The sequence below is a fragment of the Haliotis rubra genome, unplaced genomic scaffold, assembly GCF_003918875.1.
Source record: "Haliotis rubra isolate DU_JTF1 unplaced genomic scaffold, ASM391887v1 Scf228, whole genome shotgun sequence".
NCBI classification, from domain to species: domain Eukaryota; kingdom Metazoa; phylum Mollusca; class Gastropoda; order Lepetellida; family Haliotidae; genus Haliotis; species Haliotis rubra.
This window is the reverse complement of record NW_025766314.1, coordinates 188,522-208,993: the sequence shown is the minus strand read 5'-3', so window position 1 is coordinate 208,993 and position 20,472 is coordinate 188,522. Positions and strand designations below refer to the sequence as shown.

Sequence of the window (20,472 nt, the reverse complement as noted above, 5' to 3'; positions counted from 1 at the left end):
GGTCATAGGTTGCTCAAAGGTTAGCTGACACGACCTTCTACTAGGGTTTGTTAAACTCAGTATAGCAGTGTGACTTAAGTCTAAGTGTTTACTTAGGCTGATGATCAGACACCTCTTTGAAAACTTCAAAAATTTGTTTTCAATAACCTGAATAAATGTAAGTGTATTTAGTGTACATAATCATCTGTAGGATTGCAGAAAATCCACTAGGAGAGGTATATGATACATATCACAAATATCAGATAACAGATACAAATATTGGATAACGAATACAATAACAAGTCAACAGTTGATGTTAATCACTAAGTTCACTGAAACAAAAACAAAATAATTATTTGACATGTTTTGACCATATTGATTGTGTTAATTTATCTTGACAATGACCAGTTACCACTGTCAAATTAGATATATACCCGTGAGACCCATGAGGGTCCGGGTTAGAATATTGGTCTTCAGCAACCCATGCTTGTCGTAAGAGGTGACAAACGTGATCAGGTGGTCAGGCTCGCTGGCTTGGTTGACACATGTCATCGGTTCCCAGTTGCGCAGATCGATGCTCATGCTGTTGCTCACTGTATTGTCTGGTCCAGACTAGATTATTTACAGACGCGCCATATAGCTGGAATATTGCTGAGTGTGTCGTAAACCTAAATTCACTCACTCACTATACCCGTGAAGGTCCGGGTTAGAATTGATTTTCAGTAACCCATGCTTGTCGTAAGAGTTGACTAAAGGGATAGGGTGGTCAGGCTCGCTGACTTGGTTGACACATGTCATCGTATCCCAGTTGCGTAGATCGATGCTCATGCTGTTGATCACTGGATTGTCTACTTCAGACTCAATTATTTACAGACCGCCGCCATATAGCTGGAATATATTGCTGAGTGCGGCGTAAAACTCACTCACTCAAATTACATATATAAACATCTTGGTTATTATTCTGTCTGGCTAGGATATATCCCATTTTGCACATCTCATTTTGATAAATAACACACGAATAGATAGAGTAAGATCACACCGAATAAAATTTGGGAATATTGGATTCTGGTGATGGTGAAAATGAATTGAATTCCTGAATGGATAGGGTTGATTCACTAAATATGTGAGCGAATCGTAACAGCCGTATTGTAGACATATTGTAAAATACCTTTATAACGAACTCCAAGGGACCACTGAAATTAGGTCGTTATATCCGTAGTTCGCTATTCACTTTTTATATGATAATATAAGGTTTATTCGGGACTTTTAAAACAGTTCGCTATAGCCGTCAGTTCGTTATATCCGTGTTTGTTATAAAAGTATTCTACTGTAGACAGGTTAGGGAAGTCATTTCAACCAAATAATTGTCATGCTTGTCAGTAGTTGTTGTTTTAGAAGTAACTTCTATCTATTTTAGGCTCTTGGCTTGATTTACAGATTTTGACCCATTACAGCTTTCATTTTCATTTATACAAATTGATTAACACATTTAACTTTATACTCAGATCAACTGCTGACCATCCGTGATGGACAGCCTGTCAGATTTGATGAGCTGCTGTCGTGGCCTGGACACTGACAAGGTTACAGAGAGGAAAGTAGGTGCACCTCAGGATTCACTGAATGTGTCTCAGCTGAATCATTTGTAACATCAATTGTCATTTTATGTCACCATGGTTACGTTTCTACCCTGTCAGACTTGGAATGAGAAGTCCCCATGCTCATCATATGAGGAGATTTATGCCAATGGATTGTATGGTCATACTTAGTGACTTATTTGATTTTGTGTCATCATGGTACCAGGAATTCACGTATTTAGGCCCATGCGAAATTTAGCCCATGGGCTAAAATACAGGATTTTTTTCCGTATTTAAGCCCATGGGCTTAAATTTGGATTTAATTCTTTGGTGGTTAGAGTGACAGCCCTTTCCAAACGCGGAGACTTTGACTTTGAATAGTGTCACTGCCATAGATATCAGTCAGTCACTCCTGTCATATTAGTTTGAAGTTAAAATGTTCATGAATTCAGAATAGATCTCGTCACTATATGGCTGGAATAATGCCGATGTGATGTAAAGTCCAACTAAACTCAACGCAAACTATTAGTTTGAAGTTCATGTTTTGTGTTGAAAAGACTTTTATAACTTCAACATTCCATTCACAGTTGGAATACTCACTCGAGGGAACATTTTCACAGCTTTGAACTCTGAAAACAGTGTGGCTCCAAATACTCACTGTAGAGACTAGTAGTGGTGGTCTGATTAATGGAAATAATCCAAGATTGGTCGTAGTGACTAAACGACCAAGCAATCGATCATAATTTCTCTTAATCGAACACAAACAATTCTGGAACACTTGTTGTTATTAACAATATTTTTCACATGGTTGGTTTTGTCTGTTACATTTCGTAAGCACTACAAGCTTGTTTCAAGTCATGATTGAATTTATCTTAAAGATTCCAAGAAATGTATGTTCCTAACATACTAGTCATCCTTTAAAGATGTGAAATTTTGAAAAAATACCCCCAAAGAACTACATTTCTTTCCCTTATTTTTATGTGCATTAACAAATTTCATAATTGACGCTAACCAATTATTTTCGATGATTGATCGGTAGTAATGAACCAGTCCTCAATTATGAGAGTTTAACCAATTCCCAACACTAGAGACTAGTCATTGTCTTAGATGTAATATCATAATAGTTTGAAGTTCATGTTTTGCATTAATGACTGTCTACTTTGTCATTCACATTCACATATACTCACTCGAGTAAACATTTTCATAACTTTAAAGTTTGAATTTATAGACCAGTTTCCCGATTAAAGAAAAAAAAAAAATAGTCCTGATTCTTTTCCAAAATATTGTGCATTTTCGAATTTAAGCCCAGGGCTTAAATATGGTTAAAATATTTCATCACTAGAACAGTGAGTTTCTGTATTTAAGCCCCGGGCTTAAATATGGTTAAAATATTTCATCACTTGAACAGTGATTTTCTGTATTTAAGCCCCGGCTTAAATCTGGAAAATCAATCACTGGTTTGGCTGGTCAAGCCTGATGTTATATAGCTGGAATGGTTCCGGGTCGTTCCACCCCACACACCTACTCCCAGTTCCCGACTGTGTGGACGTGGTAAGATAAACGTTCTAGCGTTGAATGTATGTGGTTTGAGATCCCGTCTTTTAAACCCAGACTTTGTGCAAAAGATATCCCAATATGACATTCTGTGCCTAACTGAAACGAAAACGTGTGATGTTGACATTATTAATATTCCTGGATATTCGGTATGTATGAATAATAGGATAAATGACCAACACGTCAGGACTTCAGGAGGAATCGTTTTAGCAATCAGTCAAGCAATTGCCAAGCATGTTAGTGTGCTTGATATTTCACATGAGATTGCTACGTGGTGTAAATTATCCAGAAACCTACTTCAGACACAGTGTGATATTTATCTCGCGTGTATGTATATTCCCCGAGGAGAACAGCAGATTCGCCTCACTCTAACATTTTACTGTATTAGAGGATGACATAATCAAATACTCGAATCTCTCTGATAATGTCTGCTTAACTGGTGACTTTAATGCTCGGACTAGAGACTTACAGGATTATGTACAAATTGATGAGTTTTTTTAGATCCATGAGCATATTGATAGTGAAGAGCTTTTTCTAATGTTCAGTCACTTGTAAATCTGAACATTCCGCTTGGTCGTGCACACACAGACAACTCTGTTAACAACTACGGTAAGAAGTTGATTGAGTTGTGTAAGAACACTGGATTGTTCATTGCTAACGGTCGTCTGGGTGATGACAAGGACTGTGGGAAGTTAACGTGTAAGGACGCCAGTACTGTTGATTACTGTATTGCTTCTGCTACCGTATTGTCCCATATCGAGACGCTAACAGTGGAAGAGTTTGATCCAGTGTACTCAGATGTACATTGCGGTGTTACATTCTCTTTTACGTGCAAACATATGAGCACTGGGAATGAGACAAAACAACGAGAAAATACACCCTGTTTTAATGTAAATAAGTTTGATAATAATCTTCGAGATGACTTTGTAAATAATATTGATTTATCTGTTGTAAATACTTGTGTACATACATGGAAAATGCTAATGATGATGATGTTGCATCATGTGTAAATTCTGTTTGTAATGATTTGTCAAATATGTTTGTTAGCGCTGCTAAGAATACGTTTGGTACCACTAAGGCTAAATCACCCAAAAATTGTAAAACGCATAAACCTTGGTTTAATAGTGAGTGTTGAGCTTCAAGGCGTAATTACCAGGCTTCGAAACGTGTGTTTGGATCAAATCGTTCAAAGTTCTTGAAAGCTGGTAAAAATTACAGTAAAATTCTGAAAACTTCATTTAATAACTATAAACGTGGCTGTGCTGAAAAATTACGTAATTCACAGAATTACGACCAAAAATCTTTCTGGAAAATTTTAAAGTCATTTGATAATCGCACTGAAAAAGCATTAGGTATTGACAAGCAAGAGCTATTTAATCATTTCAAAGATTTGAACGCAGGACAAGCCTGCAAGGTTGAATGTGATATTTGTTTTAATGAAGGTGTGTTACATAACAAGATTTTAGATTCGGTGATTACAGATAAGGAAATTCTTTCTGCTGTCCATTGTCTGAAAAGCAACAAAGCTTGTGGGTTGGATAATATAGTGAATGAGTATATTAAGTCATCTATTGACGTTATGTTACCGGTATATGTAAAGCTATTTAATTTAGTTCTTGATGGTGGTGTAATGCCTGAGTCCTGGCTTCTAGGTATAATTAAGCCTATTTACGAAAACAAAGGGGATTTTGGGGACCCGGATAATTATCGAGGGGTGTCACTTTTAAGCTGCTTGGGTAAACTATTCACATCCATATTAAGTAAATGGCTCCAAGCCTACTCTGACAGTGTTGGTGTCATAAGCTCTGCGCATGCGGGCTTCAGGAAAAACTACTCCACCATTGATAACATTTATATCTTAAAGGCATTGATTGATATATACCTTAATCAAAATAAGAAATTATACTGCGTATTTGTTGATTTTAGTAAAGCCTTTGATACTGTGTGGGCTGTAGCCTTTATGAAAATGGTTGAAAATGGTATTACTGGAAAATGTTTTAATGTTTTAAAAAATATGTATCAGCATATAAAATCATGTGTTTCTCATAATGGCAGTACAACCCAATTCTTTCCTTGTAATATGGGTGTTAGACAAGGCTTAAAATTTATCTCCATTTCTGTTTGCTCTTTATTTAAATGATTTGGAATATTTTCTATCAAATAACGTAATTGGTTTGGAATTTGTAAATGCTTATGCACTAAAAGAAATTGGTATATTCATTAAGCTACAGGTAATTCTTTATGCTGATGATACAGTACTTTTATCTGAATCTCCTTCTGATTTGAAACTTTGTTTGGAAACTTTTGATGCTTACTGTACACGATGGAAACTAATAGTAAACATTTCTAAAACTAAAGTTTTGAGTTTTTTCCAAAAGAAGCAGTAAACTTAGTACATTATTTCTTCTGCAGAATACTGTTTAGAGGTAGAAAAACATTATGTTTATCTTGGTGTACTATTCACAAGCACTGGTCACTTTTGTAAAGCCATTAAACGGCTCTCTGACCAATCTTCTGGTACAATGTTTGCTATATTTAGAAAAATTTGCTTGTTAGATATACCGGTCGACTGCCAACCTAAACTTTTTGATCATCTCGTTAAGCCTATTTTTTTGTATGGTGCTGAGGTGTTGGGCTACAAAAACACTATTTAATTAGAAAGTATTCCTTTGAAATTTTGTAAATACATATTGAAGGTAAAAACAACAACCCCAGACTTTATGGTTTACGATGAACTTGGAAGATATCCACTTAGTATTTCTATCAAATTGAGAATGTTATCATAATGGTGTAAATTATTTTTATCTCATGGTAACCTATCAAAAGTAATATAAATTAATGTTCAATTTGCACAATGATCAGGCAAATGCTAAATATCCGCTAATAGCGGAAGTAAAATCTGTCTTAGAGAATACAGGCTTTAGCTACATTTGGCAATTACAAGAATTTCAGAGTACCCATTGGCTGGTGAATAATGTTAAAACTGTACTCGTTGATCAGTTTCTCTACAAACTTGGAGAGAAAGTAAATCACAATCATCGAAAATCATTTAAGGATAATCTTTATATTGAAACTTATTTGTTGCAACTTCCTCTAGATTTACGTATTGATACTACAAAACTTAGAACTTGTAACCACAGACTCCCTATTGAAACTGGTAGATGGCATAAAATTGATAAAGAAAATAGATTGTGTACATCATGCAAGAGTAAAATTGGGGATGAATTTCACTTTATTATACCCCCACTACGAAGTAACGGGGTATATAGCGTTCATTCTGTCCTTCCGTCCGTCCCGAAACTTTGTCCGGAGCATATCTCTTAAAGTTTACATGCTAGGTACACCAAACTTCACACACATGTTAATCATTACCCATTGATGTGCCTTTTGCTATTTTAATTTTTTTTCAGAATTTTGTTTTATTGCTGTTTCCATGGAAACACAACTTAGTGCCAAATGTGTTTGATGGTTTTGTCCGGAGCATATCTCTTAAAGTTTACATGCTAGGTTCACCAAACTTCACACACATGTTAATCATGACCCATTGATGTGCCTTTTGCTATTTTATTTTTTTTTCAGAATTTTGTTTTATTGCTGTTTCCATGGAAACACGACTTAGTGCCAAATGTGTTTGATGGTTTTGTCCAGAGCATATCTCTTAAATTTACATGCTAGGTTCACCAAACTTCACACACATGTTAATCATTACCCATTGATGTGCCTTTTGCTATTTTATAATATTTTCAGAATTTTGTTTTTTGCTGTTTCCATGGAAACACGACTTAGTGCCAAATGTGTTTGATGGTTTTGTCCGGAGCATATCTCTTAAAGTTTACATGCTAGGTTCACCAAACTTCACACACATGTTAATCATGACCCATTGATGTACCTTTTGCTATTTTAATTTTTTTTCAGAATTTTGTTTTATTGCTGTTTCCATGGAAACACAACTTAGTGCCAAATGTGTTTGATGGTTTTGTCCGGGGCATATCTCTTAAAGTTTACATGCTAGGTTCACCAAACTTCACACACACGTTAATCATGACCCATTGATGTGCCTTTTGCTATTTTATAATATTTTCAGAATTTTTTTTTGTTGCTGTTTCCATGGAAACACGACTTAGTGCCAAATGTGTTTGATGGTTTTGTCCGGAGCATATCTCTTAAAGTTTACATGCTAGGTTCACCAAACTTCACACACATGTTAATCATGACCCATTGATGTGCCTTTTGCTATGTTATAATATTTTCAGAATTTTTTTTTGTTGCTGTTTCCATGGAAACACGACTTGGTGCCAAATGTGTTTGATGGTTTTGTCCGGAGCATATCTCTTAAAGTTTACATGCTAGGTTCACCAAACTTCACACACATGTTAATCATTACCCATTGATGTGCCTTTTGCTATGTTATAATATTTTCAGAATTTTTTGTTTTTGTTGCTGTTTCCATGGAAACACGACTTAGTGCCAAATGTGTTTGATGGTTTTGTCCGGAGCATATCTCTTAAAGTTTACATGCTAGGTTCACCAAACTTCACACACATGTTAATCATTACCTATTCATGTGCTGTTTGCTATTTTTAAGTTTTTTCAGAATTTTGTTTTGTTGCTGTTTCCATGGAAACACTGCTTAGTGCCAAATGTGTTTGATGGTTTTTGTCCGGAGCATATCTCTTAAAGTTTACATGCTAGGTTCACCAAACTTCACACACATGTTAATCATGACCCATTGATGTGCCTTTTGCTATTTTATAATATTTTCAGAATTTTGTTTTGTTGCTGTTTCCATGGAAACACGACTTGGTGCAAAATGTGTTTGATGGTTACCTGGCCACAGCATATCATCGAAACTATACATGCTAGGTTCACCAAACTTAATACACAAGCTAATCATGACCCACAGATATGCCATGTGCTAAAAAATAACAATCTTCATCTACGTCCACTTCATTGTGTGCAACAAGTTCAATTGTATGTCAGGTTTCCACGGAAAACACAAACAAGTAATGTTTCCATAAATTATTACTGTAATCAGTACATGGCAAGACAATTATCTAACATGTATATAAAGTTTAGTAGAGTCAAGGGGAAAGTCTTGTGAGCTGCTGATCCTTGTCACATTATATATATCAATATCAGTCATTTCCATGTCCCAAAGTGGGAAGCGGGGATATGTGAGATGTGCTCACTTCTACACTTGTGTTAGAATGCAATGAGTTAAACTAATTACGAAACAAATATCTCCCTCCATATTATTGTAAACATCCCACTGTGGATAAATATGTTTCACTTATGTCTATCACATACAAACCAATACTTGTTAAACTTGCTCTTTTTGTGAAATGGGGCTTGTGTACGCTCCGTTAATGTAATATGTATTTGTTTCATTGTTTTGCACATGTATTTGTTTTACTCTATGTCATGTATATGACTCATGAGAATAAACTTTGAATTGAAAAAAAAAAGAAAAAAAAGTAGTTTCACCCACGTTGTTTCATCCCAATTCCAACCTAGGTCAATTCATCCCATATAATGGGTTGTTTCACCCCTAATCAGAAGTTGTTTCACAGAACTAATTGAGTATACGAGGAGCATGGTATTAATGCTTAAATCTGTTAATCCTAATTAGGCAATGTTTTAACAACGATCAGGTAAGTGCTACTGTTTCTGTGTTGGGATGGCAATTAGGACTTAAGCTTATATCTCATCTAATCTCATCTGGTTCATGGCTGTGAAGGCTCAAATTGTGATGTTTGTGGTTGAATGAGCTTAGCCTTGGTGGTACTAGCAGTGCAATGTTATAGACTATACTTTGGTGTCCTGTCTTGCTGTATTATATTTTAGCTTGGGTACTTTTACGTAAATGGAAACCCTTTTTAGGCCAGACCAATTTTATTTCTTGTTTTACGGATTTTTGTCCTCAGAAAACCTATAGGCAGGAGGGGGAACAAAAATTAAATAAAATCCCCAGTCAACATAATATTCCTTCTACATATAAAAAGTATTTTACTTTTGGAAATTTGTGAAGTGTATATGGGGCAAAAAAAATTCAAAAAAAATTTGTTTTGTAATTTTTTAAACTTATCCTATCTCACGGTATGCACTTCTCTCTCTTGATTCGACACTGAGTGGAACGATGTAAACTTTTTTCCCGTGGCCTCTCTTGTCCATCCGCCCAAGCACTCCATGCTACCCTCATTATAAGTCAGCTTCCTAGTTGTCATGCAAAGCATGCGGCATACACCACTAGCTACCCACGAGTTATTCATCTTTCAATGTGTCCAATCTTGGGATAATCTATTTTCCAAAACATCCCTTTAGAGAATAATGTGTAAAGTGGAAGTTAAAATTAAAAAATAAAGGCTAAAGGCTGAAGCTGTTGTATTTGATTCATAAGAATCAAAAATATAATGCTGCCAATGAAATATATGACCGGCGGATCCGTAAAACAAGAAAAAAAATTGGTCAGGCCTTAATAAACAATCTATGAACTAATTAGTAATATTGGTACAGCCATATGGTCGAATGCTTTAAAAACACAATCTGGGGGTAAATGTAATCTTCTTGCTTTAGCTAGCAACCAAAACATTGCTTTCAGGCCTTGTTCGCTTAAAGATTTATTGGCAGCATTATATTTCTGATTCTTATGAATCAAATGCAACAGCTTCAGCCTTTAGCCTTTATTTTTAAATTTTAACTTCCACTTTACCCAATATTCTCTAAAGGGATGTTTTGGAAAAAAGATTATCCCAAGATTAACTCCGGATACATTGAAGATGAATAACTCTAAAATAATCTGTACTACTATAACAATGTTTTGAAAAGAAATTTCCCTATCCATAGATCTATCTACCTCTGACATGGATTATGCTTACCGGTATTTATTCACCATATCTTTAGCCTTGGCGGTACTCCCCTACACCAGGAAAAGTAGCTCTCCTGGGACATCTGAAATATCTATTTTAGCCTTCCTGGCATGATACCTCTCATCTCATCACACTTAAAACTTAAATGAACATTTAATAATTATTTGCTGGGGTGAAACAACCTCTAAATGGGATGAAACTGTGCTGGGGTGAAACGTGTTTGGGGTGAAATAATCCGTTACCGCTGGAAATTGGAATATTGTTGAGCAGTATTGAACACTACTAAAACAAATACTTGTGAGGAACACTGGGTTCATACTGACACACAATCACATTCTTCACAGCGATCCTTCGCAGCCTAGTGGATAAAACCGCCAAGCAATTAAGCGAAGGGTTGCAGGTTCGAAACCAGGCATCGGCACAATATATTGAAAGTTTTCAATTCAATAATGTGATATTTTACAATTGCACAATTAAAATGAGTCAAAGTCAAGGGCTATTCTTCAGAAAATCCAAGGGACCTGGAGCAATTCTGTAGAAAATCCCCAGGCCTGTATAGGTTTTCTTGGTAAAAGGAGAGAGAACCTGGCGAGACAATATTAAGCACACTTCTGGTGTTCTGAGCCAGGATATTTCTGGAATATTGCTAAAGGCAATGTAACGCTATTGTCACTTGCTCATTCAACATGCTCAATGTGGAACCATAATCATTTGTTCACTCAATGTCTCAAAGTTACTGGGGACGTGTTTTGTTCCAGAATCCCCACAGGCCTGTATATGCCAAGTGACCACTGGGTGACCATTGATGTCTAGTAAGTACTGGTAAATGTATCCTTTTCTTTCATTTCAGAAGAGCGTTGAAAAGCTGAAACAGTTACTTGAGAAAAACTCTGTGATCAAGAGTTTGGACAGGAACACAGATGAAAAACCAGCGCGGAACAATAATCGGCTGATAACGTGGGACGATGTCTTCATGAAGGTACGCACGATAACGTTTTACAGACAATGTAAACTGTACAAGACGTGCATAATCTTGTCTCTGTCTGTGTCTCTGTCTGCGTCTCTGTCTGCAGGGTGTAGTATGGTATATTTGCCTGTGTTTGTGTCTCTGCAGGGAATAGTGTTGTATGTCTATTTCTGCAGGGTGTAGTATGGTATATTTGCCTGTGTTTGTGTCTCTGCAGGGAATAGTGTTGTATGTCTATTTCTGCAGGGTGTAGTATGGTATATTTGCCTGTGTTTGTGTCTCTGCAGGGAATAGTGTTGTATGTCTGTTTCTGCAGGGTGTAGTATGGTATATTTGCCTGTGTTTGTGATGTACAGGGAGTACTGCGTCTGCAGGGTGTGGTGTACGTCAGCTTGTGTCTGCAGGGTGTGGTTTTGTATGTCAGCTTGTGTGTCTGCAGGGTGTGGTGTTGTACATCTGCTTGTGTGTGTAGGGTGTGGTGTTGTATGTCTGCTTGTGTCTGCAGGGTGTGGTGTTGTACATCTGCTTGTGTGTGTAGGGTGTGATGTACGTCTGCTTGTGTGTCTGCAAGGTGTGTTGTACATCTGCTTGTGTGTCTGCAGGGTGTAGTGTTGTATGTCTGCTTGTGTCTGCAGGGTGTGGTGTTGTATGTCAGCTTGTCTGCAGGGTGTGGTGTTGTACATCAGCTTGTGTCTGCAGGGTGTGATGTATGTCTGCTTGTGTCTGCAGGGTGTGGTGTTGTACATCCGTCTGGAGACAGCTGCACTACAGAAGGCCAAGGAAAGTGTCAGTGCAGCATCTAAGCTCAACAAGGAGAAGAAGAAGCAAGAAATTAGTGGATTCTTCAAGTTCTTTGTCAGAGTTGCGGATAAACGTGAGTAGCCTGGTACAATGGTTGACTTAGCTGATGGGTTTTTGGCCATGGATAACCCAAGGACTTGCTGTTACTTGAAAGGGGATTCCCTCTCTGATCTGTAAAAAGTCTATCATATATACTTAGAAACCTTGCTGTCGTCTTTCCCTTAAGATGTTTATATGTTGTTTGTCTGTGTTTCTGTTTTGCCTCTGGGGCGACGGGGTAGCCTAGTGGTTATGGTGTTCGCTCATCACGCCGAAGACACAGGTTCGATTCCCCACATGGGCACAATGTGTGAAGCCCATTTCTGGTGTCCCCTGCTATGATGTTGCTGGAATATTGCTAAAAGCGGCATAAAACCATACTCACTCACTCATTTTATTGCCTCTAGTTCTGCTGAAGTTAGGATTTGGATATTATGATAGTAATGCAGAAGGCTGCAGTGTTGGGGGGTCTCCATATTCTCTGGGAGAAGTGCCATTTGCTGACCAGTCTGCGTGTATAAAGGGCCCTGAGCTGATGAATAGCTCAGCCAGCTCGACTGTGCCAGGATCACCCTGTTTTAACATGCTTCCTCCAGTACAGTAACATGTTATCCCTGAATTAATTCTTCTTTTAGTTTGTGATCCTGGCATTTGAGCCTGAGTTATGCATTACATTTTATTATGGTTTCTGAGCCCTGATGATGTGACATATCTGACTTCAAGATTGAAGTGAACATTGTTGTGTAGTTTCACTATGGTTCAAGTTCATATAGATCCATGCATTGCACTGGAGAGAGATCACTGGAAATAGTTTTCATTTGGTCAGTGAGATTTCGCAGTAGTCAAATCTTGTCACCTTTCTGGGTTAACTTTGGTGTCAAGCTACCTATGCTGGATGTAAGAGATGACAAAATGAATCCTCTGGTCAGGCTAGATGTTCACCAATTCAATCTTTGTCCTGTCCTATATTTCATCATATAATGTTCATCATTGCTGAAGGGGCATTAAGCAGCAAACAAATAGATTGTGATGGTATGAGTGTTGAAGTCTGTGGATGACTGATGCAGGTGGGCCCCGACTGAAGTGTTCCAATGTTCTGAGTCACATCACCGAGGTCCTGGAAGATGAGTACACCTGTGCTGCCTATGGACTGGACTACAGCACTATCCTGCTGAAGAACGTCCTGCCTGTCCGCAAATACTGGGTGGACATCAAGTCAAGATCCTGGCAGGGTGAGTTCCTGGAAACCTCTCTGTGTTGTGAATCAGACCCTGGAGACCTGGAGAGCTCCTTAGGGTAGGTGGTCAGAATCCTCGCAAGGAGAGTAACCATTAGTAAGAGGTCGGTCAGAAATCTGACTCCTGGCAGGGAGAGCGCCTTGAGGTGAGAAGTAATAATCCTGACATGGAGAGCACCTTGAGGTGAGAAGTAATAATCCTGGCAGGGAGAGTATCTTGAGGTGAGAAGTAATAATCCTGGCAGGGAGAGCACCTTGAGGTGAGAAGTAATAATCCTGACATGGAGAGCACCTTGAGGTGAGAAGAAATAATCCTGGCAGGGAGAGCACCTTGAGGTGAGAAGTAATAATCCTGGCAGGGAGAGCACCTTGAGGTGAGAAGTAATAATCCTGGCAGGGAGAGCACCTTGAGGTGAGAAGTAATAATCCTGACATGGAGAGCACCTTGAGGTGAGAAGTAATAATCCTGGCAGGGAGAGCACCTTGAGGTGAGAAGTAATAATCCTGACATGGAGAGTATCTTGACACAGGAGGCCAGAATCCCGGTAGGGAGAGTATCTTGACATGGGAGGTCAGAATCCAAGCAGGGAGAGTATCTTGACATGGGAGGTCAGAATCCAAGCAGGGAGAGTATCTTGACATGGGAGGTCAGAATCCCGGCAGGGAGAGTATCTTGACATGGGAGGTCAGAATCCTGGCAGGGCGAGTATCTTGACATTGGAGGTCAGAATCCCGCCAAAGAGAGTATCTTGACATGGGAGGTCAGAATCCCGGCAGGGAGAGTATCTTGACATGGGAGGTCAGAATCCCGGCAGGGCGAGTATCTTGACATCGAAGGTCAGAATCCCGGCAGGGAGAGTATCTTGACATGGGAGGTCAGAATCCTAACAGGGAGAGTATCTTGACATGGGAGGTCAAAATCCTAACAGGGAGAGTATCTGACATGGGAGGTCAGAATCCTGGCAGGGAGAGTATCTGACATGGGAGCTCAGAATCCTTGCAGGGAGAGTATCTTGACATGAGAGGTCAGAATCCCAATAGGGAGAGTATCTTGACATGGGAGGTCAGAATCCCGGGAGGGAAAGCACCTTATGGTGGGAACCCTGAATCCTGTCAGGGAGTGGTTCTGAGACTGGAGGTCAGAATCCTGGAAGGGAGAGCTCCTTGAGGTGTGAGGTCAGAATCCTTAGGTTGGCTGTACTTTTTGGATGTTTTATGACGAATTATTTCCAGATGTGTTAATCATAACCAACAATCATCATCATCAATATTGACCATCTATCTTGTCACCACTAGATCTGTTGCTGCGGTACTGTCGTCTGTACCTGGACCCAGAATGCAGCATTGACCGAGTGATCCTCGTCAGACTGGTCCATGCCATCATCAGTGGAGCATCCAGACAGTGTGATCTCCAGCACAGGAACCTACTCATCTTCTTCACTGAAGTCTTTAAAAACATAAGGTAGGGCTTCCATCATGTAAACTGTCTTTGAATAATAGGCTGAAACATGAGTAGTACAGTAGTACAATGGTTTGAGCAGTATACAGTTACTTGTGAACGCCTGTGCCTGTGTTCACCTGTGTTTTGATATGCTTATAGTTTCTTTGTTGTAAGGACTGATCAATGAGGATTGTGTGGTTACAAGCTGGCATCTAATTGATGCACTCCTTAGTGAGTGAGTGAGTTTAGTTTTATGCCGCACTCGGCAATATTCCAGTTATATGGCTGAGGTCTGTAAAGAATCGAGTCTGGACCAGACAATCCAGTGATAAACAGCATGAGCATCAATTTGCGCAATTGGGAACCAATGACATGTGTCAAACAAGTCAGCGAGCCTGACCACCCGATCCTGTTAGTCGTCTCTTACGACAAGCATAGGTTACTGAAGATCAATATTCTAACCCGGACCTTCACGGATTGATGCACTCGTTAAAGTAAGACCTGTTTTATTGCAATTGAGATGTTAATTATTAATCAGATAGTCTTGGGTGGGAGATGCCATTTTGTTTGAAAATATCAAATATTATCGTTGTGGGATGTGGTAGGTCAATAGGAGGAGTTAAGGTACATAACTTGTAATAGCTACTGGCGGCACCATGATTGAGACATGGAATTTACGCCTAATTCAACAGTGGTGGAACCTGGGCTTTTTCAATCAGTTGCCCTCAGGAACATGGTAAATACTGTTCACATTCACATGAGATTGACATTCAATCACGGTCCTTGGTATTCTCTTATTTCTTCACCTCATTGACATTGATTCAGTAAGGATTCAGCATGGCAAAATGGTATTTGATGCCCACGGTGACATTTGTAGTATTGTCTCCAGACAGAAAGCTCGGATCCAGGTGGTGGAGCATCTGATGTCAGCACTGAACGTGTTTGTCCGGAAGATAGCACCGAGCTGCAGGATCCAGGTCTGTAAACTGGGAGAGACCATCTTCATCAACCTCCTGTATCTGTGGAATAACAGGCCCACCGACCTCATCAAGGTACGTCTCACTCATTTGTCTCGGAATCATTGTGGTTGAAGTATTCCCTTGTCATCTTTAACCCATAAACACCCCATTGTGAGAAGCCGATTCAGGGTGTCCACGCTATGATATGCCTGTGATGTTGCAAAGTATTATGAGTCACTATCTCTGTGTGTCCTTCAGGATGAGGTAGTGGAGTTCCTGAGGCTACAGATGCAAGCCCATCACCCAGGGGGAGTCAAGACACCGGAGACCGGGGAGATTACCCTGGACAAGGAGCTGTGGAGGGTGAGTGGCAGAACCGAGTATTTTGCATTCTTTTTCAGAGAGATCGTCCTTGGGGTACATATATGCCTTTTCTGCAGCTGAAAATGTCATGTGACAGTTGTATCAATGTTTTAATAAAAATATTGTACAATAAATAAAAAATCTTTTTATCTATTATACGGCCCCTCCCTGCTACACATGCACAGCCAGCCAGGTAAGCACCTAGGCCCGTATCCTCATTCCTTATGCCGTCACTCAAGCGTTCACGTGTGTTCCCAGTTCATAGCTGACTTACTTCTATTGTGAAAGAATGTCTGAAACTTTAACAACTGTATGTCTGGTCTTTATTCGTTCTTGACAGAACAGTTTTATTGACTTTGCAGTCTGTTATTTCTCATTTCAGTGACTTTGTATTAAACTATACGCTAGCTTTCCCGTGGTTTACGCACGTGTTGCTATTCCATGATGGGAAGTTTAGCGTGCCACGTGGTTGTCACTTGAAGGTGATCAGTACCCGGTAACATTACCGTCCCATCCTACCAGGTACCCCTTCTCTGATGGGTGAACAGACTGAATGGTTCCTTCCCAAATAGCGCCTCATTCAGACTGATTAGTTACAGACAGCCTCGATCTAGCGGTGTAAGTGACAGCAATGACAGTCATTAACTAATCAACTGCTGTATGTTTTCAGAGCCACTTAAGGAAGCTGTATGAGGTGATATATACGGACCTGCAGGAAATGGGAGGGCGGAACAGATTTACTTCAGGGTGAGCGTCATCTCATACTGACCCCATCCTCCTTTTGGGAATATCTACTGACACTGACCAATGAATATGTATTGATTTTAAAATGTGTTTGTATTTTACTGACAATGTAGAAGGTAAAAAATCTTTAATGCAGTTTATATCATTATTGAGTGCAATATTGAAAAACTTTGTTAAAATATCTCTGAAGATAAGGCATGTTTAACATTACATTAAGAGCCACATGCCATATGTTGTGGAAAGAGAGTAGATTGGTGGTCTTAGGTAATGGTACACCTTAGAATGAGTAAGTGCGTTGGATTTTTACAGCATTAATGTTATGTCACGGCAATTCAGCTTTATGTGCAATGTGCAAACCTGAAGTGAGGCAGTTCTCAGTTGTTTACTACTTTGGTAAAACCCATAAGGTGGAAACAAACCACAGACCTAACAATCTAGGAATGAACCGGGAATTAAATGTGTCCCAGTACGCAGTTGTATTATTGGTTTGATTATAGCTGGTTATGAGGTGAGGTGAAATTGGGTTTAACGTTGTACTTGAGAATATTTCGCTCATTTGACGACGTGCATGCGTGTGTATGTGTATGTGCGGCTGCTTTTACTAGCCCAGACGTAAGCTGGTTTTATAGTGCTAGCTCACTGAGATACCATGCCCAGTGAACCATGAATACCCCACTCAGACACAGTATATTGACTCCGAGCCTACCAGTCCTTTTGGACCCATTAATGCCGAGCACCAGGCAGGGACCAACAAGTACCATATTTTAATGCCTTTTGGTTTGACGCGGTCGGGGATCGAACCCGCGACCTTCCTCTCTCCACGCTCTAACCACTACACCACAGAGGCGGTCAGCTGCTTATGAGTGGGAACATAGTATGTGTGTTATGTAGAATTATGTTGTGTTCCAGGACCAGAGAGGCTGTGTTGAAGGCAGCGTATGTGGATCTCGCTGCTGACGTCTGCAATCAGGTATACTGGCATCATGATGGTGAAGATGAACATTTTTTGTCGCAAGAAAATAATCTGAAAATGTTGAATTATACAGCAAATATTACACCAGCTGTTGAACATTTTGAAAGCCTGAGCATCTCAGAGGCTGATAGTCAACACTAAGGCTGCAACAAAATGTTAGTTGATGTTTTAAAATTGGAATAATAAACTTCTAAGGTGATGTCTAGAAATATTAGACCTTTAGAAGGTGCCTGGTGTTTTATTGTTAACCAGACCAGTAGCGAGGGAGAGACTTTAATGTATCAGGCTTGTTGACTTGGTTGACACTGTAAGTTGTTCACTGGTCTCTCTGATGTACCCTCGATGTTTTTATATGTTTATGTTTTGTTAACATAAAGAAACATCGAGGATACATCAACACATGGGCCTCAAGGGACCAGTGAACAACGTATTTATCTTACTGAACACCTCAATGGTAATTTTGAACTGTTTGAAGCACGGGTATCCGATCATAGTATGGAGTACTAGATGACAAGAAAAATAAATTTAGAGTTATCTCCCTTCCACCGATTTGCATTCGCAAAACATAAGTAATTTCCATTCATCATATGTGATTCAATGTTATTCAAGATAAAGAATTACCTCTATGAAGTACTAAGAAGAATGAGTTCAGCTTTCCCAGCGGGGTACATAGAAAATGTTACTCACTTGTTAGCAGGGTTGACTCGTCACGCCGAAGACCCGGGTTCGAATCCTCACATGGGTACAGTGTGTGAAGCTCATTTCTGGTGTCCCCCGCCGTGATGTTGCTGGAATATTGCTAAAAGCGGCGTAAAACCAAACTCAGTCAGTGAGTCAGTGTTAGCAGGGTCCATTGAAAATGATAGAAGAGAGCTCAGCCAATCAGAAAACAACATTTTTGTGTGAGGCAAATAAATGTCATTGTATCCGAAATGTGAGGATTGATGCTAATGATGTTGATCACTGGATTGTCTGGTCCAGACTCGATTATTTACAGACCATCGCCATATAGTTGGAATATTGCTGAGTGTGGCGTTAAACAACAAACGGATTGACTTAGTTTGGAATCCTAGATGAAGCCATTGTGCAGTGTGTTAATTTAATTCCTGGCATGCCCTTAGTGGTTTTACTTACCGGTAAATACTCCCCACCCATCAGCTTCACTGTGGCTGACCCAGTTTCTCCCCTCATCAGCTGTTCACAGAGTCCTCCCAGACAATCGAGGTGACGCAGATGTCGATGCTGGGGGAAGGGGACACGCCCAGGAAGAAGAGGAGGTTGGAGAGTGGCTGGACTGTCGTCCGTGACACCATGTACAAAACCGGCTGCTCTCATCAAGTCATACCATGGTGTGTATACATTTAAAGGAAGAAAGATATGTTATTCAGGAATTGACAATAATGTTGTTTTATTGTTATGTTGTTTTCTTATGTTGTTAAAGGGCCATTCATAATTTATGGCTAGGGTGGCTGATGATGATTTTAATGGAGAAGCATGTACAATGTGAATGACCCCCCTAAAATTTATGATCAAAGTAAGTGACTCCTCACATGTCATGTACAAAGTCAGTGACCCTCCAGTACATGTGTACAAAATTAATGACTCCCCAGATCAAAAAACCAACCCCCACCTCCCTCCCTCCCTTTAAATTCATTATCACCTCCCCTGGCAATAAGTTACGAATGGTCCCTAAGGGGTGGAGGCCATACCTGAGTAACGCCATAGCTCATCACAATGAATACGAATTGTTTTATATACAAAGGTACAATGTACACACACAATTCTTGGTGTCCCCTGCTGTGATGTGACTGAAGTATGTCAACAGTGGTGTAAACCCTCAACAGACTCACTCACTCTAGATGTTGGTATTGTTTAGGTTGCAGCTGGTCACACGTCTTGTCGAGAAGTACCCACCCAGTGTCCCGGAGGATGAGTTACTTCCCTTGCTTCAGTGTCTCCACAAACTGCTGAATGACTGCAAAAGGTGAGGATGCATGTTGTAACACACAGAACTGCAGTTGTAGAGACTCGGTAACTATCTTGTTGATCAAAACAAGGCTATAAGCTGACTCTTGTGATGCAGAGAGAGTCAAGGGTAAAATAAATGACAGTCCAAACAATCTTGAATGCTGGTTTGAGATCAAGTTCAGCTGTGACCCGTGAAGGTCCGGGTTAGAATATTGATCTTCAGTAGCCCATGCTTGTCGTAAGAGGCGACTAAACGGATCGGGTGGTCAGGCTCACTGACTTGGTTGACACATGTCATCGGTTCCCAATTGCGCAGAGCGATGCTCATGCTATTGATCACTGGATTATCTGGCTCAGACTCAGGCGCCGCCATATAGCTGGAATATTGCTGAGTTCGGCGTAAAAGTAAACTCACTCACTCACACTCAAGTTCAGCTGCAGGTTAATCAGTGCTAATGGTCTATTCAGGGGTGTTTAAATACCAAGTGGAATGGATCGTCCGACTCATGACTTGCTTGATGATGAGCTTTAATATTCTGAGGGTCTGGGTAATGTGTTTTACATGTACAAACCTCTGGATTGTCTGGTCTAGACTTGATTACTTACAGGCCACTGTTATTGAGCTTGAATATTGCTGATGGAGGCATTAAACTACAAACACAAACTCCACTTAAATTTCAAATTGAACAAGTGACAGTAGTACAGTTTCAGGTGATTTATTTGGATGTGTTCCAGGAGTGAGATTCTGAGGCACATTTTCCAGTGTCTGATTGTACTGGTGATCAGCTACACATCCTTCAAACACATCACCATGGCAACAGTCAACTCAACCAGGGACATATGGCAGACAATATGGTTGTCAACTCTCAGGTATATGATATGTTTGTATCTTTACCTTGGTACAACAGATATAGACTTAGATCGTAGGTGAATGCTGTAAATAGGTAAATCTATCACATTTTATTAGTGTCTGAAACTAAGAATGTTTGAATAATTTATGAATTTGA

At 39.7% G+C, this 20,472-nt stretch overlaps 1 protein-coding gene across 1 annotated transcript in view; it reads left to right on the top strand.

The window, feature by feature from the left end:
• The window catches only part of LOC124277804 (serine-protein kinase ATM-like), a 120,121-nt gene that overhangs the window by 2,567 nt on the left and 97,082 nt on the right, over positions 1–20,472 (top strand). The window contains 12 exon segments of the mRNA XM_046713519.1: positions 1,485–1,574; positions 10,824–10,952; positions 11,670–11,814; positions 12,848–13,012; positions 14,314–14,479; positions 15,348–15,510; positions 15,676–15,780; positions 16,451–16,527; positions 17,434–17,494; positions 18,692–18,846; positions 19,374–19,481; positions 20,201–20,335. Of these exon segments, the coding sequence (XP_046569475.1) occupies positions 1,506–1,574; positions 10,824–10,952; positions 11,670–11,814; positions 12,848–13,012; positions 14,314–14,479; positions 15,348–15,510; positions 15,676–15,780; positions 16,451–16,527; positions 17,434–17,494; positions 18,692–18,846; positions 19,374–19,481; positions 20,201–20,335 (1,478 nt within the window). The 5' untranslated portion in view covers positions 1,485–1,505.